Source organism: Dipteris shenzhenensis, chromosome 23 (genome assembly GCF_047967505.1).
Source record: "Dipteris shenzhenensis isolate YYH24624 ecotype China chromosome 23, Dip_SZ_1.0, whole genome shotgun sequence".
Classification (NCBI taxonomy): Eukaryota; Viridiplantae; Streptophyta; class Polypodiopsida; order Gleicheniales; family Dipteridaceae; genus Dipteris; species Dipteris shenzhenensis.
In genome coordinates, this window is record NC_141618.1 from 34340782 (window position 1) to 34364407 (window position 23626).

Below are 23626 nucleotides of genomic sequence, written 5' to 3' on the forward strand. Positions count from 1 at the left end.
AGAAGCTGTCCTGTATAATGCTGATATACCCTGAATCCATCCTGCTGGGAAACCTAGTCGCTCCAGAGTACCCTCCAGGAAGGACCAGTCCACTCGATCGTAGGCCTTCTCAAAGTCGAGAAGTAGGATGGCTAAATGTGACCCACTGTGCTGAGCCCACTCCGCCGCCTCTGAGAAGGTGAAGACATTATCCAGGATACTGCGATCCTGGACAAAGCCTGTCTGAGTGTCATGAATGAGGTCAGGAAGTAGAGGCCGAACTCTGGTGCTGATCATCTTGGCAAGGATTTTGTAGGCAGTGGTGAGGAGAGTGATCGGGCGCCACTGACGGATCTCCTGTCGATCTCCTCCCTTCGGGATGAGGCAAATCAGTCCCGAGGAGAGGCTCTCTGGCATATATCCGCTGCTGAAAATCCTTTGGAGGGCTGCTAGGAGGGGCTGATGGATCTGATCCCAGAAGGAGGTGAAGAAAGCGCGAGATAGCCCATCCTCGCCAGGGCATTTCTGCCCATCGATGGCCATCAAGGCCTCCAACATCTCGTCAGTAGTGAACGGTGCCAACAACGTCGCCTGCATGCTGGGCTGAACCAGGGCTGGAATGTGCCTCCACACCTCCTCGCGGGAGCGTCGAGTGCGAGGGGCAAGCTGCTCCTGCTGGAAAAGAGTCCTGTAGAAGTCGGTAGCCAACCCCAAGACCTCACCCGGATCAGTAACGATGTGCCCCTCCGCTGTCCTAAGACTCCGTAGCTGATCACCTGCTGCTCTCTGTCCATGCGTCCTGAAGAACTCCCTGCACATCCGGTCGCCCTTCTGAGCCCAGAATGAGAGAGAGGCGTGATAGGAAAACTCTGAACGGCGTTGGAGAGTCTCCTCAAGAAGGGCTCTGGCTCGAAGGGCCTGGATCCGAAGCTCCTCCGAGCCCAGGGCTGCCTGCTGGAGTCGTTGAATGGAGGTGAGGTCCCTACGAAGAGCTCTCTCTCTGCCCCACCACTCCTGTCAAACCTGAAGGGCTGCGAGCTGGCAAATCTGGCTGGACTCCTGCAAAGCCTGCACCACCGAATCAACCAGATCCACGCACTCGCCCCAATCTCTGTCCCATAGGCTACCGATACTGCTGCGCACATCCTCCCTCAAGAAGATGGAGTCGGGAATCCGGCACGAACGGGGAGGAAGGGACTGAACTGCCGAGTCTAATGATAAGAGCACAGGCGCGTGGTCGGAAAGTGTCGTCCCTGGTACTATACCCGCCTGACCGCCTCTACTGATGGCCCAATCACTGACATAAAATCTATCCAGTCTCTCCATGCCTCCTTCCCTGCGGAAGCCCCACGAGAAGTCCAAGCTCCCGTGCCAACGACGGAAGGACGGGTCTCTCCAACTGTCCCTACCTCCTGTCGCGAAGATAAAGGAGTCCCAAGCGGACTGCTCTGCCTGAGCCATACCTATAAACTCTGGTCCTCTGCCCTGCTGGTCCTCCAAGGTCTCCAGATTGTTGAAGTCACCTCCAACAATCCAGGAATCCATGTCTGGGAGAATCCCTATGAGTGTCCTCCAGAAGGTGGCTCTGCATCGGAGGTCTGTGGGAGCATAGATGTTGAGGATTCCTATTCTGGAACCTTCCAACTCTAGGCCTACCCAAAGGGCACGGCCTTGGATCAATGTACCATGACCAAAAACTCCCTGGGCTAACTGCTCGCACACGGAAGTACAGACACCGCCACTCCTCCCCTGTGCGCCGATCGAGGGCTCCCAATAAGTGTGAGAGCGTCCAGGGAGAGTCTTACCGCAGCTACGGGAATGAGCCACAGAAAGCTTGTGCTCCTGGAGCAGAAGTATATCCAAGCGACCAATCACTGCTGGCTGAAGTTCCTGTCTCAAGATGAGTTTCCTAGGACCACGGGTGCCAGAAGAATGAAACCCGTTCACATTCCAGGAGACAAGGTGTAGGCTCATGGTGAGGACTGGTAGGCTGCGAACAACTGTCTGCTCGCGGTAGATGTCGATGAAGAAGCTGACATTTCGGAGTGGAGGCGCTAACGCTTATGAGAGGGTTTGGAGGGAGAGGCGGGGTCGTCCTGCCCGTTCTTCAACACCTTTAGTAAAGGCGTGAGGCCTTTGGTGCCATGAACAAACGCTTTCTCGAGCCAACTCGAGATCTCTGAAGTAGTCATCCCGTAGAAGGCTCGGAGTTTCTGAGGGGTCCAGGCTCTGACATCCTGGGGGAGGGGCCACGACAGAGGGGGCCTGAGGATCACAATCAATCTGACGCGTTTGGCGGCGCAACGCCACCGCAGGCGCACGTCACCCTCGGACCACTGAGTCTCGAGAAGCTGTCCACCGGACGGGCCTATCCAGGAGCAAACCTGAGCGTGCGTCTGCTCTCTAAGAGCCTCCCAGACCGAGTCGTCTGTCCAAGTCTCGGTGCCGTCGCTGAGGAATGTGAAAGCAAAGCTAGGGCCATCCCTCGAGGCCAAGGCTGCGATCTTCCCATCCGCCCCTTTGCGGAGCAGGAAGATACTGATGTCGAGACAAGCAGGGAAGGTCCCAAGGTCGGCCACATCCAAGTAGTCCCAGGGGCCAGATCTGTAGAAGTCGCGAGGAAGCTCTCTCTAATGAAGCTGAGGCCCACTAGAGTCTGCAACTGAGGGGCTAGCGGACAGGGAAGACTGCTCCATTGGTGGTGTAGATTCAGAGTGTCCTGCCTGTGGAGGGGGAGGGGGAGGTGGCTGGGGGGTAGGCAACTCAGAGTCCACGGAGGCGACTAGCGGAGGGGGTGGAGGAGGGAGAGTGGGGGCTGCCCGCGGCTGAAGAACCAACGGTACAGCTGACACTGCAGGAGAGCTGAGAGAGGCGGGGGGAGGGGGATGGGGCTGCACCTGGGACTGGGGCTGAGAAGGAAGAGGAGGAGACTAAAGAGGAAGAGGCGGGGGCTGAAGCTGCGGGTCGGGAAGAGGGGGGTGCGACTGGGGAAGGGGCTGGGACTGAGTGGAAGGGGGCTGTGGAGTGGAAGAGAGGGGGACCTGAGGCTGTGGAGGGCGGGCTACCATCAAAGAAGAAGCTCTCCCAGGACCCTGGGGCGGCTGCCTGTAAGGTCTCTGAGGCGCTGCTGCAGGTTGGGTAACCTCTGTCTCCTTGCCTTTTTTGGAATTCTTCTTATCCTTTCCTCTTTTCCTTCTGACCTCCGTCCAACCGCCAGCTATCTCTGGACCGGACTCCGGCTGTCTCTGCTCCTCCTGACGTGGCTGCCCGGAGGGGGGGGGAGGGGGCGGAGAGGGAGGGGGCGGGGGGGGGTCGGGAGGAACTGGAGAATCGTGGACAAATAGCAGCCAGGTGCCCAAAGCCGTGACACCTCAGGCACTGGCCTGGCTGTCCTGTGACTACCATGCTCTGGGTAATGCTGCCGGCATCTGTCATGATCTCAATCACTGCAGGGAGAGTCGCAGGGTCCGCCACAGCCACACGGACTCGGGGGGCTCCTGCCGTAGTAACCGTGTTAGCGAAAGTGTCATGCATAACCCAGCCAAAGTGGGAGCCCAGGTCCCTGACAATCGGCCGCAGCTCAGCAGCAAGGCCTGGAAAAACTAGCGTCACTGGGTGGCGAGGTATGCGGAACCGAGCATCAAAATCCGCTGCACTGAATCCACGGTACCAAGGGACTATCATAATGATCTTTCCATCCACAGATGTGGGGGAACCAGCAATCAGGTTGCTCGCAGCTTTCGCAGTGGAGAGTTTGAGCCAAAAGATGCCCCTTCCCATAAGGGCCACCTCCTCAATGTGGCTGTCCTCTAGCATGAGAGTGGACTGGAGCCAGTCCCTGATGGCTGATCTGGAGGGGGAATGTCCAATGACTCTGCCATAGACAGAGGTAAGGGCAAAGTCATTGGCAACCTCCTGTACCCGAGACGATTGTTGCTCTGTCAAGATAACGCGGTAGGCATCTGGAGAGGGAGAGTCCGACTGGGCCTCCAGTTCCGGGCAGGGAGCCGCCATACCGCCAAGACGAACTGTGAGACCTCCGATGAAGAAGAGGCTGCCACCCAAAAAAGGGGGGGGATAGATGAGGGGGGTGGAGCCTGGGTGTGATGAAGACGGGTGAGGCGAAACGGGGCGACGCGAGTCGGGTGGGGGAAACGGAGGCGCAGGCGAGGGCGGAGGCAGAGGGCGGAAAGGTTGGAGGGCGGAGGGCGCGGCGGGAGTGGAGGCGGGGGTCGAAGGTGAGGGGGAGGGATGGCGGTGGAAACGAGGGTGGGAGGCCGGGAGGCGGAGGGGGCGGGGTGGAGAGCGAGGGTGGGGGCTGAGGATGGAGGACGAGGGGGGGTGAAGAGGCGAGGGCGGGGGCGGCAGGGGTGGGGCGGGGCGGGACGGAAGGGCGGGAGGGGGCGGGGCGGGAGGGGGCCGGGCGGAAGGGCGGGCGGGAGGGGCGAGGGGGCGGGGCGGAAGGGCGGGAGGGGCGGGGGGCAGGCGTAGCGAGGGGGCGGGGTGAAGCGAGGGGGCGGGGGGGGCGAAGCGAGGGAGCGGGGGGCGAGGAGCGGGCGAAGCGAGGGGGTGGGGGAGGGCGAAGCAAGGAGGCGGGGTGAGGCGGAATGGCGAGGGGGGGTGAGGCGTAGCGAGGGGGCGGGGTGAGGCGGAGGGGCGAGCGGGTGAGGGCGAAGCGAGGGGGCGGGGTGAGGCGGAGGGGCGAGGGGGTGAGGGCGGAGAGGCGAGGGGGTGAGGGCGGCCGAGGCGGGGGTGAGCTAGGGGGGTAGAGGCTGCGGGAGGGAGGGAGAGGGCTCGCAGGAGCAGCTACCAAGTCGAACTGATGTTATAGGAAATAGTTACAAGGGAAACATATTGAAGTTGGCCCTTTAGGCAGGGGAACCAGCCCCTTCTAGGGCTGGTTGCCGGCCCTTATAGAGGGCTGAGGGGGTCGACCCCTAGGGCTGTGGGTCAGTCCACCTACAGGCTGTTGGTCGGCCTTGTACTACCGACCGACTAGGAGGGGGAGAGGCTATATATGTATTTTGGTGTTCAGCAAAATTGGGGAGCATAAGGAACATCTGAAGTTAGTCTTTTCACTCTTGAAAGAAAATCAATTGCACATAAATCTTGAAAAGAGTAGTTTCTTCCAAGATCAGATACAGTATTTGGGTTACATAGTATCCGCCGATGGGATTAGAGTAGATCCAAAGAAGATCAAATGTATAGTCACATGGCCTAACCCCCGAGATATACACGAATTAAGATCATTCTTAGATTGTGTAGCTTCTATAGGAAGTTTGTCAAGAATTTCGCATTCATTGCACATCCATTGACAGATCTTCTTAGAAAAGCTAAGCATTTCTTATGGACCGAGCGTCAAGATAAATCCTTTGCAGCTTTGAAAGAAGCTCTCATGCAAGCTCCTGTGTTGGAACTTTTTCTAGACCGTTCTTTGTAGTTGTAACCGATGCTAGTGGATATGGAATTAGAGCCGTGCTTATGCAAGATGGACATCCTATAGCATATGAGAGCCAATAATTAAACCGGCGAAATGCAATTATAGATGATAAAGAGTTAACTGTGAAGGGGAAAATGGCAAGGAGGAGGTGCCATTTGTCATGCATGTGTATGCATGCCCTTCCCCCACCTTCCATCTCTCTCCCCTCACTCTCCTAGAGGTGCTGGATGTTTTTCAGTTGTTCTTGTGTAGTTTTTGAGCCGTTGGCCCTATGAGGACACCATCTTTGGGGCAGCATGTATTTTTTGTTACCTTCATGAATTTTCCAGATTTTCATAAATATATCCCCTTTTAAACAAAATAGATGTCTTTTAGAGCTTCAAGTAGTTTGTCGCTCTCTCCAGCACCACAAGGGCCAGCTAAGAGGGACACGTGAAGCAGATTTTGTTAATTCAGCTTGGATAAGCTCATTGTATGATACAGAAGAATCAAGCAGTTTTGAGGATACTCAAGACAATGAAGCATTGGATGAGGGCCCTACAATAAGAACTGGATTCTATCATGAAAAAGGGGATAGATTAATGATGAAACCTTTGCCCCCACTTCTAGGATGACGATCATCAGGTGTGTTGTTTCATTGGCTACTCATTTATGTTGAAAAGTACATCAGTTAGTACATCAGTTGGATACAAAAACAGACTTTCTCAATGGGAATGTACGTGAGTCAGCCCGTTGGTTTTTAGATGCCTGGTCAGAGACAAAAACTATGCAGCCTCCATAAGGCACTGTATGGGATGAAACATACCCCATGCGCTTGATATGAAAAAATTCATACACTTTTTATCAATCAAGGTCCACAAAGTAGTCCAACTAAGAGCACCCTTTATGTCATGACGGATAGAAGGATTTGTAGATTGTCATCTTGTATGTGGTGATATGCTGCTCACAGGCACAAATGAAGAGAAAATTGCAGAATTCAAGAATGATCTTGAAGCTTCATTTGAGATCTTATCTGAGGCTTTTCCACTATTATGTGGGCATTCAGTTTATATAAGCAAATGAAGTCATTCTGTTCAAACAGTCAAAACATATTCAGGGACTGTCACAATAGTTCAATTTTCAGGACTGCAAGCCTGTTTCAACTCCCATGGAACCAGGGTTGAGGTTGTCCATGCATAATGCAGGTGAACCTTTTGATGATGATGTATACAATTACTATGTTGGATGCCTTATTTATCTCTGCAATACTCATCTAGATATTCAGTTCAGTGTATCCCAGTTGAGCAAGTATATGCACAGCCCAAAGACACAGCATTGGTGTGCTCTAAAGAATGTTTTCATATATTTGCAGGGTACTCAATCTCTTGGTATGTTCTATGCCAGGAGGGGTGACTCTAACTTGCATGCTTTCAATGATTCAGATTGGGTTGAGGAAGTGGATAATGTTTTTTCGTTTGCAAGTCGTGGATCCACTATGCCGACATCATCTTGTGAAGCTGAGTACAGGGCAGCCTTCACAACTATAGTTGAATGTCTATGGCTCTGGGCAGACTTTCGTGGTGGTTTGCAGCCATCTACTCCCATACTCATTGGCAGTTAGAGTGCTATTGTGGTGGCACGGAATCCTGTGTTCCATGCAAACACGAAACACTTTGAGATCCATTATTATGTTAGAGAAACACTGCATGCAGGAGAGATCAGTTTGATCTACTTTCCTACACATCCGAACATTTGCATATCTTTTCATCAAGGCCATATCTAGAGAAAAGTTCGAAGCTATTGCAAAGCTTTGGGATTACTACCATTTGGTGATTCCTTGCACATCAATACACTGTCACTACAAGGGCCTGTTGGAAACATTGTAATATTTAAGGCAGTAGCATATATATAAAGTAGTTAGGAGGGTTAGGGGCACTATTTCTAAGGATTTTTCCCCTAACCACAATTAACGGTCGAGTTAGTAGTTGTGAGTTAGGGTTAGGGGCACTTTTTCCTTCTAAGGTTTTGGTTGAGTTAGTAGTTGTGTGACTTAAACTCACCTTAGGCTATCTTGAGTTTTAGGGTTTATCATGTTGATAGCCCTCTTGTATCTCATTCTTGCAACTTTTCTTCAAAATAAACCTCCATGTTTTTGTATTCTCTCCATCTTTGCACCTCACATTGCCTTATCTAAAATCTATGAGACCCCTAAGAGCAAGAGAACAAGGGAAAGGTCTTTTTACGTATGTGAAAGGCCAAGAAAGCCTATGAGACCAAGAGACTAAAGCTAACGTGAAAGTACAACCCATGAGAGGAACATGAGGTGTCTTATCACACCCCCAAAAGCAAAAAATATAATTAAAATACTAATAAATGTCTCGAGAGTAGTTCTTGTCATGTCCTAACACGTATTACTGTTTGTACAATTTCACGAGGCAAGAGAAGAAGGCCCATTGGGATGCAGATATGAGGATCCTCAGGTACCTTCACGGGAGGATTATTCTATCAGGCAGGGCAGCAGTCCAGGATCCAACTACCGGGCTGGATTGATTCCAACTGGGGAGGAGATTCAGACACTCATTGCTCGACCACAGGCTATTGCTACACCCTCGGATCAGCAACAGTCACATGGAGCAGTTAAAGGCAACCCACCGTAGCCCTATCTTCCACAGAGGTTGAGTACCAAGCCGCTTGTTCAGATACATGTGAGGCGATCTAGCTTCGCAAATTGCTTGGAGAGATTGGGTTCCCACAGACGTCCCTAACCGTCATCCACCATGACAACCAAAGTTGTATAGCACTCGTTCGTAATCCGGTGTTCCATGCAAGGACGAAGCATATTGAGCCACAGTACCATTATGTCCGGGAGAAGGTGCTCGATGAAGTGATCCTACTCATCTTTTGTAAGACGGAGGACAACAAGGCAAACCTGTTTACCAAGCCCTTGTCACAGCAGCTGCTTGGTACTCATTCTAGCTCCCTGAGGTTCCAAGAGCTGAGAGGGGGTGTTAGAGGTAGCATCTCATGTATCATAGAGTGAGGGCCATTGTTGTGGGTGTGCCCGTCCATGGGAGGTAGGAGGGCACCATGTAGAGGAGGATCTCTCACAGGCCGCCATGGAGACACGATGGTTAAGGCTTGGGACAGGGGGTGTGCGGGGCTGTTTCACGTGCCCTGGGGCTCTTGTCTGTGCCACTAGGTGGGCATCACATAGGTGCCACCAAGGCGCCTTGATTGAGAGGCCAACCAAGCCGGTTGGCCACCCGACCAGCAAGTCAGATTTCACCCGACCTTAGGTCGGCCTACCGTCAGCTTGTTTGGCTGGTGAGGGGCCCCAATAAATAGCGCTCCTCCCCTCTTGTTGTACCAACACTCATACAAGATTTTTGCCTAGTATCTAAGGCATTTTTCCAAATCTCTTGTGCAAACTCTCTTTCTCTCTTTCTCGTTTCAGTTTGCAGTCTTTGTGCTTTTGTTGTTCACATTCCGTTGTGCACTCACAGTCTCATATATATCGACTCTCTACGCAAGGGGACCACCAAGGAGCCTATTAAAAGACACTCATCTCGAACCGCTATCCACTTCCCCTCCTTGTGGGGGATGTCCCGCTGTTGTAGGAGGGTACGCCTCTCCTTTACCTGTGTGCGAGATCCTCTTCCACATGGTCAAGTAGCACTATCCACTTGAGTAAATGTTGCAAGACAAGCTTGAGCATCTTTGAAGCAGATGACAAGAGGCTGATCCCGAGTGGGGTCACCTCCTATGCGCCAAGTGCCCTCAATCCCATACTCTTGGACTCCCAGGGTGTAAGCCACAAAATTAGTTGCATCATCGATGGCAATGGTGGAGGTACAAGTGATCCCTCTAACTCTAATGTTGAGAGCCTTACTGGAACCTACTACTCAAGAATTGGTAGCTGGAACGGTGGCATTCGCAGCCTCCCGTTTCACAACGTCCACCCACCTGGAAGTCTCCTTCATGGCCGATCACATAATGGCTATCGGCACCTCCACTACTGGCCCACCGCTTAAGGTTGGTGCCACCTGATGGTGTATATAAGCAAACTCCTTATGGAGTTTGAAACTCTTGATTGAGGCTATAGATACACCTATCTTGTTCAGTCTCTCATGCACAAAGGCGATGAACATCCATGAGAATCTCCTCTCAAGCCTCTATGATAGAGAAAGATGTGCATTGATAATAGGATATAAAAAGGAAAAGATATGCTAAGTAAATACCAAATACCAAAGATAGGCTAAGTAAAAATCTATAGAAACCCGTACGTGCATCAATATGAATTACATAACAAAATCAAAATTGATCATAGAAAAGTAGAGATTACTAGTGAGAAGAAGTCCAAAAATTGGCCGCCATGTATTATCTCGAACTTCACTGAAAACACACAAGCATTCCAAAGTCAATGTTTTGAAATCATCATAAAAGACCTATGCTACACCTAGAAGTAGTTAAATATAGACAAGCCACAAAGAAAAAATAAAATCACAAGGTCTCCCTATCTAGCCAACCATGTGGAGAAAAGCAAAGTGCAAATTTTCTCATATAGAACTTTATAAGACTAGAATCTTATAAATTAAATTTGTTTATAGAACAAAGGAAAGAAGAGAGTTTGTAAGCGACTTTAGACAAAATTATCAGTAAATGAGAAAAATAAAAAAAATAAATTAATTAGCAAAGGTAATCAGCCTCTTCACAAAAGACGGATAGATTGCACATGGATGCAAAGGACTGATGAGTAACCAAAGCCAGCACATAGACTCTAAAACCCTTCGAATGCCTTTATACAACACATGCAGAAGAGATTCGAAGAGATGTCTGACATTTTGTGACAAGCTAAGGATTTGGAGACGAGTTCAAGAAAAGATCGGAAAGAGGAATAATGAAGGACTGATGAATAACCAAAGCCAACACATAGACTCTAAAACCCTTCAAATGCCTTTATACAACACATGCAAAAGAGATTTGAAGAGATGTCTGACATTTTGTGACAAGCTAAGGATTTGGAGACGAGTTCAAGAAAAGATCGGAAAGAGGAATAATGGCAACACTGAAGGACCATGGACATATCATTGCTCTTCATCCACCTCTTCTCATGGAACACACAAGTAAGGTATCTTTAACCATGTCTTCTAAAGTAAGCTATGTTCTTCCGTCACGAGTCTGCATGGGCTAGAGAGGAAGCGTAAATAACTAAAATAGGAGAAAAGAAAGAAAGAAAGTTTATTAAAGTTTGCTAAAGACCGATGGGCCTATGAGACTAAAAGAAAACCTGATACAATGAGTAACGAGCATCATAACCCATGCTAAAGAAAATTGTGTAGACATAGCCAATGATATTGTCACGAGGACGTGAAATTTTGGGACTTTTGATTTGCGACTCCCGTAATTTGCACGTGACTGCCTTGAGCCTTTGGGACGCGAGGGTCCGGCCATGGGGCGGGACTTGGGGAATTAAAATTCCTAGTGGGCCCTTGTAAATAGTGAATGTGCGCCCAGTTACTAGGCAATTAATTCCTAGTTTTAGGGGCCAAAAGAGTGGTGCAATTAAAAAACACTGCTTTTTGGAGCCCAAGGCTTTAAAAGGGGGAGGGAGCCCTTCTTTTGGATGCAGTTGGCCAAATCAGTTCCAGAGTAGCCAGTTCATCCGTTTCAGGTGTTCCAGAGCCTGCCAGGGAAATTCGTTTTTACCCAGGGGCTAGTTTCCAGTGTTCCAGAGCCTGCCAGGGAAATTCGTTTTTACCCAGGGGCCAGTTTCAGGTGATCCACAGCCTACCTAGGAAATTCGTTTTTACCCAGGGGCCAGTTTCAGGTGTTCCAAAGCCTACCAAGGAAATTCGTTTTTACCTAGGAGCCAGTTCCAGGTGATCCAGGGCCTGTCAGAGCAAATCGCAATTGATCCAACAGTCTGTTGTAGGTGGCGATTTCTACCAGGGTGTCTGTTCCAATTTGCGATTTGCTTTTGGGCTCTTCTAGGCTGTTTCAGGTGCCTGCGATTGGTTCTAGGGCTGTTCCAGGAGTTCTGGACCTAACCAAGCTGCTCCGGGTGAACTGCAACTTGCTTTTTTCAAGCTTTCAGGCTCTGCAAGAGATTTAGACTTGGTAGAGCTTTCTGGGTGTTGTGGCTGCTTTTGGTATCTTTCCAGGCGTGGGTGTTCTATTCTAGGCTCTTGTTGGGGTTGTGCCAGGGCGGAATCAGCTTATCTCCGCAGGATCTAGGGTTTTCCAGCCAGGGTGACCTTTCTTCTGTGGATTCCGAGTAGAAGAAGGCTTGTCTTTTCCTGTTTTTGCCGTTTCTTGATTGGTTGCTAGCTAGTTATTGCGTTTGGGTTTCTTTCCTCGCGAAGAAGGGTTGATTTATGCTGTTGGGCAATGGCCAGGGAGGCTATAGATTGAAGAAACTCACTGGGAAGTGTTTGGTTGTTTGATTGCACCAGAGTTCAGCTGTTGAGGGCTTTGTCTTGCAGTTGCTCAGCCGTGTTTGGCTAGTTCGGCACTTGGATGTGCGATTGCAGGAGTGGTTCAGACAGTGGATGCTATTGGGGTCTCTGTTGCATACTTTGGTTGGCTGAGGATATAGGATTGTCTAGTGATTGGATGTTGTTCACCGTTTGAAGTTGAGCAGTGAATTACAAGGTGGGCTGGACGGGGAGTCTGCGGGCATTGGTTTGCCTGTGGTGCAGCTTCCCAGAGACCTTTGTAATCAGCCGCTTGGCTTCAAATGAATGTTAAATAAACACCGCAAGGGGCGCCAACATTTGGCGCCAATCGGTGTCTTGTTTCTGAGTAGGAGTGCTCTAGCTCCCCTATGATTTGTTCTGTGGTGCATATTTACTTGTCTATTTACTGTGTATGCTGTATTTAAGTGGATCCTACCACCCTTTACGTTGTTGAGGCTGGTTTCACGTATCATCATACCTGTCACCATATACATCCATCCCTGGCAACATCATCCCCATGGGAGACGCAGTTTGATCCAATACAATACAAGACAGTGCATAAGGGAATGTCAGGGTACAACCGATTATGAGCAGCTCCCCTAATAAGTTGAATTGTGTCTCAGTATAGAGCAAAGACAACAAATTCAAAAGGATACAATAGATCTAAGCACTATCTGCTATTTGGATGAGTAGTCCGTTGTGTCCTCCTGGTAGCTACCTGACGAGCGCCACAGTAAACCCCGATTGGCCGTACCCCAAGTCTAAAAATAGAAGAAATGTTGGTGAGTGTGACATGTGCATCTCTACTCTGTTGAGCGTGAAGCATCTCAATCTCGGCGGGGTTTCTGTCTCTCCTGCTATCTGTGGCCGGGGGAACAACGTGCTCTGATCGAAAGAACTCAGTGATCATACTCTGGGATGGGCAGGGCAAGGCACCCTAGTCCTGTATCCGTGATCTGATGAGACGCTCTCTATGTCAGACTTCCTCGTCAATGAAAGCCGCCAAGCATCTCTGATTTGGGTATAAGAGGAATCTAGAGAGGTCCTCGAATCCGTCTAAAACGCAGTGGTATCGTCCACGGATCTCATAATAGACTAGGCAACGAAAGATAAAGTGCTCCTCTGATTCCGCTCACATAATGTGCAGATACGACTCTCTTTGGAATTCCCATCTGCTCGCCCGCTCTCGATACGGAGTCGATGTGATGACACACGGAGCTATCCAATGGCAATCCTAAGTGAGTGCGGGAGGTGGATCTGGGTGTACCCAGGTGGGATAATGAAACCCTCCTCGGAGGTGTGTAGGCAGTGGTCCCGATAGAAATTGAGCTTCACAGGAAGCTCTATCTATGCCAACCAAATCCTGAATGTGTGTAACTATTTAGATCTTCCTCGATGAACGGGTTGAACTCGTTGCTCCAAAACGGGACAAAGTTGTACTGGAAGGGTGGCAGCCTTTCTATGTGGAAACCCAATCTCTCAAACCATCTGGATGTGCGCACAGACCAGCATCCCTTATCACCCTGAGTGCTACTACCATAGAAGATGCTAATGCCAACCAAGGTAGCCTGCGTCGTTCTATAGTGCAGGAGCCATAAGCTCGCACGCGGTATAGATAAGTGATAGTCTCGAATGACGCATCTAACTACAATGGAGATGCCCCGAACTCAGCCTAAATGATCTGATGAGGAACAGATGGCTTGCTCTACAACAGGTCCCATGTGGCTCTTTCTTCCAATAGGAGGTCTAGGTACCATTCTGAGGCTTCATCGGTTAAGGCCATGAGGAGCTAGGAGACCTTGGTTTCATTGGATTGATCTCCACCAACTCGGCATGCCGCATCAAAATGCTGGAGGAATCTGGCTGGATCGCCCCTACCATTGTATTTGGGAAGTTCGATTTTGCCCAGGGGGCACCTGCCTTGATTGCTATTGTTGCAGCCAAAATTGTTGCGGGGGTTAAAGAAATTGTTCCCCTGATCAGACGTGCTAACAAGAGGACATGTAATCTCTCCACTCGAGTCGATACGTCTAGGTCCCCAGCAAGTACTATAGTACATACCTATAGGACAGACGAAGGAGTCGAAAAGGAGAACCTTGGTTCATGGGTCCTGAAAATGCCAATGGGAAGCATTGTCTTTCCAATCCCTCTACTCAGATGGGCCTGCATCACCGGTCTCATCATGAAGATAGGTCCAAAGAACAGAACCCCCAGGTAAGTGTATGATGAGACAGTCTCCATTGGTACCCCATCAAACGTAAACTGCTCTCTGTGTGCAACTGCTCTGGAGGTATTAAAGATCATAACCTTGGTTTTACCCAGGTTGACCTTCAAGTCGTAGGACTCGCAAAAAGCCAATAGTGCATCTTGATGTCTCTGGAGCCCCTCAGCGGGCAAGGATAAGAGTATCACATCATCAGCGTATAATAGAATCTAGAGCAAGTAGCCATGAGAGAGCAGCCATCTCCTTCTAAGGACCTCATAAAATACTCAAGCTCATCTATATAAAGGCCAAACAAGGTCGGTGAGAGTGGGCATCCTTGTTTGACCCCAATAGTGCTCATGATCTCATCTATCCATCCGCCCCCAATCCGGACTCTGCCGGAGACCCTCTCGTAAAGTGCCATAACAGCCCAAACTATCTCCTGACCATAGCCCAGCTCCTGCAACCGCCTATTGAGACGTGCTCATGGTACTGTATCGAAGCCTTTCCGAAAATCTACAAAGCAGCACTAGACCCTCTGCTTCCGTGCCCTGGCCTCCTCTATGACACTCCTGAGTGTAAGTATGTGGTCCATGGTCCGATGATCACGCCGAAAGCCTGCCTGCACATCTTCTATGAGTCCCTGCATCTCTGCATAGCGACTAACCTCCATATCCAGTACTAAATCATTAACCCTGTAGCTACCTGGACTAACCGTCCACTGCCTCTAGGTTTCGTGCCATGTAATAGTTGGTATGATGACGCGTGTAAGGCTTTTTGCCGACAACTACGATTCGAATCCAAACATGAACTATCGAGCAAACCGGACACGTTACGCGAGTATCGTTGTCTAGTTCGACAGAAGAAACGAAACTTTGTTCGCCAAAACGAGGAGGAATTGCTGAACATCTTGTTCAGTAATAATTCCAAAGACTTTTGGCGACGGTTTCTTGAACAGCGGTCCCCCTCACCACTCATAGATACTCAGGTTTGGCACGATTACGCTTGCACACTATACGACATCCCCAACCAGCCCACTCCTGATCTGTCACACACACCACGACCGGCCTCTTGCACTCTATTACTAAGGGGGGCATCAAATACGCGGTCATGAAGCTTCACAATAGCCGAGCTATGGATCATGAGGGGCTATGCGCTGAGTTTTTTGCATATGGGATTGATATCCTAGCCCATTTCCTAGCAAAGCTATTTACTGAAGCAGTTTGTCTCGATTTTTCATGCACAAGGACCCTCAACACTATCACACCTATCTACAAGGCAGGGGATCTTATAAAGGTGTACGGGAAGGCGTGAAGGGCAGCCTCGTGCAATGATCGACTAATCAAAGTGGCCCGGTCTTCTAGGAGAGGTATGTGATCAATATAAGTGTGTGGAGTGTAAAGTCGTGCAGAATATCTTGGTGAGAGGCTATGATCGAAATGTACACTCAGCGGACACTCGTGATATGCCAGTGTCAGCAAGATCTATGTCGGGAAGTAAAACTACATCCTCTCGAAAATCTAGTAGTGGCACCTGACATGCTCTCATCCTTGCGTTGAAGTCCCGAACTAGGAGAACATCTCCGCGGCTCAAAACATGCATGATATCTTGGTGGAGAGGTGTGTATGGTGATGTCTCAGATTCCTCTAGCACTGCCCTGGCGAAGTGTGATGTCTCTGGTGGGAAGTACCAGATCGTTATAAAGAGATCTTGGCTAGTCGTACATTGTAATCGGACCCAAAGAAACCTGCAGTGTGGATCTCTCCTCTCCACTGAGATCGTCCCCAATGAGAGATGATCTATATATGACTGCCACTCCTGATCCACATACTTCGCCTGTGTCCCTCGTCTCCTCCCTGTAGGCTAACTCCCAACTATATCCACTGACCATCCGTAATTGGCGCTTTGGGATCTGATGTGTCTTTGTGTAGAAGACTATGTCTCATCCTGTGTAAGATTCTGAGAAATTCCCAGGCTCTGACCAAAGGGTACCATTCCAATTCCAAGTGAGGCAAGCCGCAAGCGAGGGTCTCGATATCTTGCATCTCATAGGCCCCGCCCGCCTATGTGGGAGAACAGTCAGGTGCTCGGCAGGGTCCGGTGATGAGACGTCCATCCCGCACTACTGCCCACTTCCCCTCCTTGCGAGCTGCATCCCACCGCTGCAAGAGAGCCCGTCTCTCCTCTATCTGCAAAGGAGTCAGATCCTCATCCATCGCTATAGTGGGGTGATCCCATAGGGCTAATCTACGACACAGAGCTGCCAGACGTGCCTGAGTGTCTCTAAAACATATAACAAGGGCTGTTCTCTGTTGGGGTCTCTCCCCACTCACCATGCTCCTTCAATATCATGATCAGGAACCCCTAGTGTGGTCGCAACAAAGGTGGTCGTGTCGTCCATTGGTGAGATCTCTGTTCATGGGATGCCTCGAACTCTGATATTGAGAGAATTGGGTGGCCCTCTATTGCTGCTCCAAAAGGGTAGCCGAAACGGTTGCCTTTGCAGGGTCCCGCTTCACCACATCTACCCATTTGGAAGTCTCTGCTATGGCCGACCGCATGGCAGCTATTTGCCTATCTGAGCTCATGTATGAGACTAGCCTGCTGCTGAATAACAAGCGCCTGCTCCTGAGTGAAACAAGCCTGCTCCTGTGCAAACTGGGTCAACCTCACCTCACATGCCCGAATGATGTGTACCTCTATGAGAAGAGACTCCCAAAGATCTGGTGGGTCAGCCAATAGGTAGCCCAGTCCTCTAAGAATCTCAGATCGAAAGGGGGCTGGCACAAAGGTAGGTGGATGGGGCTGGATGGTGGGTGGTGATCGAGTGAGGTGAGCAAAAAGAGGGGATACCAGTGATGAGGGGATTCCAATAGAGTACTGGGAGGAGGGTTGGGAGGGGTGAGAGGGAAGAGAAAGAGTATTATAAACCATCATGGATATCTGGAGACTGTGAAGTAGGTGATGGAACTGCAATCGATGTAGATGTCGAGGTCTAAGTAGAGGATCTCGCTGAAGCTGTCGAAGTCGATGTTGAGGAACCCAAGGTGGATGCTAGTGGTGATGAGAAGGATGGCCCCACCAAGGTAGATATTGTAGTAGTCTTGGTTATCGCTTTGTTGTCCACACTGAATCCGCTCCTGTTGACGCGTGTGTTAAAGTCCTCTAGAGAGTTGCTTTGGAATCTTGTCCCCTTTCTTGTTTCTCCCCTTATCCTTTTCTTTGTCATTCTCTCATTCGCCTTTCCCCATCTTTGTGATGCTAATTCAAACCCTTTCTTTGTCTCTTTTGGTAGGTACGTGAAGCATCACAATCTAGGGGCATGAGGACCCACAACCTATGAACCCCTCATCAGTGTTGGCAACGAGGCTGAAGGCTGATGAGATGAGCTGAGTGGGTGGGAGCGAAGAGCTGAGAGTGAATGAGGGGGTGCTGAAGGCGAGGATAAGGCAGTTGAGGGGGTGGGGGAATGGTTGAGATCGTGGCTGGAGGCGTAGCTGAAGACGAGGCAGAGGCAGCTAAGGGAGTGATCAAGGGAGAGGCGGGTGAGAAGTGGTTGAAGCGTGTGAGGGGGCGAATGGAATGGAAGCGTGGCCCAACAAGGGGCTGCAGTGTGTGGAGGCACAGCCCAAAATGGGCTGCTGTGTGTGGAAGTGCAGCCCAAAGGCGGGCTGTTGCTGCGGGGTGTGAGGCGCAGCCCAAAGATGGGCTGCTGTGGCGTGTGGAGGCAAGTAGGAGCCGGCAGGAGTAAGAGGGCGGGGGCGTGGAGGAGCTGTGTGAGCAGGGTGGTGGCAGGGGAGCTACGTGAGCAGGAGCTGCAGCGTGGGACGCAAAGCAGAAGACGGGCGGGGCGGGAGCAGCAGCCAGGTGGGCGAGCGAGGAGGCTGCAGCGTGGGCGGAGAGGCAGAGGCTAGGCGGCAGGAAGGGAGGCGCTAGGCGGCAGGGAGGGATTGACTTAGAGGCAAATGTTTGAGTCTACGAGAGAGAGAGAGAGAGAGAGAGAGAGAGAGAGAGAGAGAGAGAGAGAGTATATTGAAGTCTTCGAAAGACCGATGGGTCTATGAGACTGTGAAAAACCTGATACAAGCAAGTTGAAAGGGTGGAGCTACTAACGAGCATCAACATCCAGACAGAAAAAACAAAAGATAAATGCTACATAGTCATATGAGACTAATAGTCATCTCCCTCATCACTAACATCATAACCACCATCATCATCATCAAATATTCTGTCATCTGAACACACAGTGAGGTATGCACCAAATGTCACAACTGTGGCCCACTCTATCCCCCCTCGTCAATGGTGGGGGAGCAGGAGCAAAAAACTAGAGATAAATGATGTTGACTGCCTGTGTGCATAGTCCTACGCTGTCTCCTGGTCACAGCTCTATGTGTGACAAGTGTGACCATGACCACCCCCATCGGTCGCACCCCTACTCTGAACAAGGAGGGGATGTCCCCAAGCATGATCTGTGCGTCAATCCTCCGCCTGAGCTGCCATGTCTCTCGATCAGAGAGAGAGAGTAGGCCAAGTAGCAAGAAGGAAGGAGAAGAGTAGATAGGATTAGATGTCACATCAAAAAACATTACAAGAGAGAGACACAAGTGCATGCATACATGTACACCCCTCAACTACTCAAGGAAATGCTGCTCCACATGAACTTGTCCTCCTGCCCTCAGTCCCGTTCCCAATTCTGTCCACCTTCACCTCACTTCCACATCCGCTCATCTTCCTTACCCTCTTTTCCACCTTCTTCCATCTTGCTAGAGCTCCTCTATCCTACTATGCTCATCACTCGTCCTGCCACAGCCCCCCATTCGTTGATCACCAGGTCTTCTTTCAGCTTGCCTTCATGTTGCCCACCTTTTCTTCTTGTGCTCTGCCACCAGGCTAAGCCCTCTTTTCCCCCCTTGTTCCTACCTCCTTTGGGACAGCCAGCAGGCCCCCACTATCCCCATCTTTTTGCCAACTTTCCTCCTTTTTTCCTGTCCTCCCTTCCATTAATTTTTTTCCCTCAAGCCTTTCTCCCACACCTTTCCCTTCCATTCCCAACCTAGAAGTTTCATCCTCCTCTTCCCTCCTATCACTTCTGAGTTCACCCCCTTCTCACCCCTTCCTTGTTCCTTATTTTTCATTCTTTTAGGGGTTTGGAGTTTAGAGTGTTGGTATTTTAGGGGTCACCTCCCCACTTGTGAGCCACCAAATGAGGACGACACGGGGGAGGTAGACCATTAGAATAGGAGAGAGTCCACAGAGACTGTCACGAGAACAGATCTGAGAAGATATAGAGTCTGCAGTGAGCAGGGCTATTACAGCAGGTGCTGTAGAGTACAATAGGGCTGTATGTGTCAGGACAAGACAAATGATTATTTTGTTCATTAATAGTCATTAGAACATTATTTACATTAGGCGCCAATTTGATGGTGCGGCATATGTTTGTATTTATGATGGATCAAGTGGGGTACAGATGATACTGCTAAACTATGTAATATTGGCCAATAATTATTTACGATTTCACAGTTCGCATAGATCATTAGGCCTTGCGGTGGCTTCAAACCATGCTAGCCACTCAGTGGTCAAACCGCTAAACCATATGGAGCCAGACTTTTTAGCAATTTGGTGGCATGATCAAGTATTAGCCAAGATCAGAGAATGTTGTGGCAAATGCTCTTAGCAGACAAGGTATGGTCACCTCTATCTCCATAGTGCAAGAGTCCTCTCTAGTAGTGATGCGCAACCAGTTACCATAGGGACCCAGATTTCCAGGTGCATTGGTACAAAGTTATGCTTGATGACCATCCCGGCGACTATGCTAGGATTTATTGGAACAGGTCTGTGTCACCCACCCTCCAAGATTTAAGGTTGCAGGTTCTGAAACTTGGGTATGCCGGCTGAAAAAGGCCCTCTATGGTTTGAAGCAGGCGCCGCGGGCATGGTATGCCAAGGTACATTCTCTTTTGCTATGCCTTGGGTTTCAGAACAGCCCTACAAAGGCCACTTTTTATGTCCAGAAGAATGAAACATAATTTTTTATTTTAATTCTGTATGAGAATGACATGCTTATCACTAGGCCCGACACACAGAAAATTGCAGATTCAAGGCAGATTTGCAGAAATCATTTGCAATATCAAATATGGGCAGGTTGCACTAGTATTTGGGCATCCATTTGCTAATGTTGAGGGGGGCATAATGATGAGTCAATCCAAATATATTGGACATCTCTTGCAGTGCTTCCAATTCGAGGATTGTAAGTCGGTTTCTACTCCATTGGAACCTGGCTTCCGTTTCTCCTCCGAAGATGGGAGTGCCCCATTTGATACCACTCTTTATCAACAGGCTGTGGGCTGCCTTATTTACTTATGTCATACCCGGCCTGATTTGTAGTACACTATTTCCCAGTTAAGCAGGTACATGCACAAGCCCAACACACAGCATTGACAGGCAATGAAGCAGGTCTTCCATTACTGCAGCATTTGGGACTCCTCTATGATGATCAGTCTTCACTGGTTTTGCATGCATTCACAGATAGAGATTGGGCAAGTGGTTATGACACCCATGTGTCACATAGTGGCAACTGTCTCATGCTCGTCTATTCATGCATTTCTGGTTCAGCAAGAAGCAGCCTACCGATGCTACTTTAAGTTGTGAAGCTGAGTACAGGGCAGCCTTCACAGCCACCGTTAAGTGTGTTTGGCTTCGCAAGTTACTTTACATCTTGATGTTCAGCCAGGCCTCTTCTACCATGATGTACACTGACAGCCAAACTGCTATGGGCTGTTGCATATAATCTTGTCCTTCATGCGCATACCAAGCACATTGACAGGCACTATAATTATGTTCGAAAGCGACTGACAGCTGGAGATACACAGAGTTGTCCTACGTTACCACGGAGGCTAACTTAGCAGATCTCTTCATTTGAAGGACGTTTGGCAGCCTGACATACGTGTTACTGCTCCATCTTGTCTAGGCCCCTTATGCTCAGTATCAGGCATATATCATGGCCCTCTCGGCACTTGGACAGCACAATGGTTAATGAAGCTGTCCAGAATTCCATACAAATCGACGTGTAGAGCTTGCTCTTACAAGGGCAACAGTTCAGACAGCTTGTCAACGGAAAAACCAAACCAAAGATATGCAGTTGGCCCATAATGTGACACCACCACATGCCACATGGGTGCCATGTGTCACGCCTCACATCAGCCCAAATGCCTTGCCATATTACCACACGAGGGTTCTGTCAGCAAGGGGACACCCACAAGTAACAAGGCACCCTTCACATTCCACATGATATCACAAAAAAGAGCCACATTAGTGCAAATGCCTTCACATACTTCCATGCTTCCTTGGGATTCTAAAACAGGTGCCCCGACCCCCAATTTCTCACAGCATTGGCCTCCACTCTTTCAGCCTAGCAGCAGAGGAGCAATCTTGGAGGAGTGACGCTCCTTTGTAGCCTTATCCAACTTGTGTGTTTTCAGGTTTGTATTTTCAAGCAATAAAATATAACTCTATGTATATTTACAGAATCCAGGAAGAGACCCAAACACGTCCTCTAGAACCTCAGGACAGTGAGTTCCTGCTCCCAGGATATCATAGCAGTGAGGTGGATCCCTGAGGAACGGGCTGCATTTACTTACAGCAGCACCTTATAGATAGCTGACACTGTGTGTTCTTTTAACATTAGTAGATGGTTCTCTTCTCTGGGAAAAAATAATACTAATAATAAAACAATATGCATTCAGGAACATGGCATCCACTGACCTCATCAGCCCCAATATTGTGTGTAGACCATAAACGTATGCTGTCACACATAGAGATCATGCCCCCACACAAACAATACAAAGGTCTTGATTCTAAGTCTCTATCAACGAAGGGCACACTCAACTGAGACAAAAGCTGGAACTAGAGGCTAAGGCTGGTAAAAAAGTAGCCCTCTTTTGATCCAAGCCTATAAAGAGAAGAGTAATTCAATTGAAACTCTCTTGTTCGTTAAATCTCAGCATCCGCTTCTGCATTATTAAGCACTCTTAGCTACACACAACTGTGGGCTCAAAGCATGGTGTTCCCTCATTGGTTATGGGAATGACTTTTCAGCATCTTCATTTGAAAGAATGACACTCAGCACCCTTTTCTTGGGCTTTATTGTGAGGGGCACACTTGTAGAAGGGTGAAAGTAAATTCTAATGGGTAGTCTTATCAATTACTCAAAGTGGTACACTTTACGGTTTTGTAATAAACAATTGAACTTTGTTAGGGTTAGACCCTTCGCACTAGATGTGACCTCTATCAAAGCAAAAGACAAAGGGATCCTTACGAGGCTTCTATGGTTTCAGGTTGTAAAGGTGGGACGGAGATATCTAGAGGGACAGGAAATAGGGCCTCACAAGCTCCCCAGAAATCTACCAGAAAATGGAATCTTCAAAAGTCCCAGGTAAGGGATCTCCATTTCACAGATCCTGAATAGTATTTAAACCCACGTAGCCTGTCTCATTGTCCTAGCCTCCAGCACTGCTGCAGAGCCATTATTTTCATAACTTGAGAAAGACATTTTATACTAAAGACATCATTCTGTCACACTTGCTCAATCCCCTGCCCCACGCGCATTCTCAGCAGTGCCCCTGCCACTAAAGACAATGGAAGGCCCTTTCGGTATCCTGATTCCTGGGACATAAAGGTGCTGGACTAATCATTTCAATAAGGTCTAATAGAGTAATTCAACAATTTCTTATGGTGTTCCGTTTTAGAAAATGAATTAGATGAAAGAGACATTAGTGAATCAGGTGGAAAGAGCTCATAAGGGGAAAAAAATAATTACTGCTCACGTAACCATTATCGCAGTTCTTATGAGCACTCATAAGAAATGGAGTTTATTAGAGTTTAGACGAGGTGCAATTTTTTGTCAAGAGCACACTTCGATCAGCCGCCGTCGACGTAGCTTACAAGCTGACTGAACATACTGCTGAGAAATATCAAACGCAGGAAGCCGAGAAAGCCATAGCAATTGTAGTGCAAAAAAGCAGATAATTCGCCCAGCTGCGCTAATTTGAAAAGCAGATAATTCGCCCAGCTGCGCTAATTTGAATGAATTCTCTTCATCTACGATGTGCAGAGGACAAAGTGCGGGCATGTAAGCAATTGAAGCAACCACAAATTCAAATTGAAGAGGAAGATTACCGGCAAAGTGGGCATCTAACACCATTCCACAGGTCGCTTCTCAGACTATCAGCCCCCAAGGTTTTGGTCCAACAACCTTTAGCCTTGAATTGCTCTCCATGAACACTCCCAAATTTCCCCAAAGGACTTTGTTTTGTTTTGAGAGCCGTTTTTGAGAGACTCATCACCATGCAAACATGCAAATTTCCTGCAATTGCACCACGAGAGACACATAGGCCCCACCTGCACATCATCAATCCGGAGACACATAAGAGACACATAGGCCCAACATGCACATGATCCATTTGGCGCCTGTTTGTCTTTGGTAGCCGATCATGTGCATGTCAGCCCTGCTAGCGCACCACCAGAAACACATAGACCCCACATGCACATGATCCATGTGGAGCCTATATGTCT

At 49.1% G+C, this 23626-nt stretch overlaps 1 protein-coding gene across 1 annotated transcript in view; it reads right to left on the bottom strand.

The window, feature by feature from the left end:
• The window catches only part of LOC147887297 (cyclin-C1-1-like), a 97274-nt gene extending 73875 nt beyond the window's left edge, over positions 1-23399 (bottom strand). The window contains exons 1-2 of the mRNA XM_087394504.1: positions 23231-23399; positions 9741-9790 (exon numbers count right to left, since the gene is read on the bottom strand). Coding sequence (XP_087250630.1) covers positions 9741-9772 — 32 coding nt within the window. The 5' untranslated portion in view covers positions 9773-9790; positions 23231-23399. The remainder of the gene's footprint in view (positions 1-9740; positions 9791-23230) is intronic.
• Positions 23400-23626: the final 227 nt, after the last annotated feature.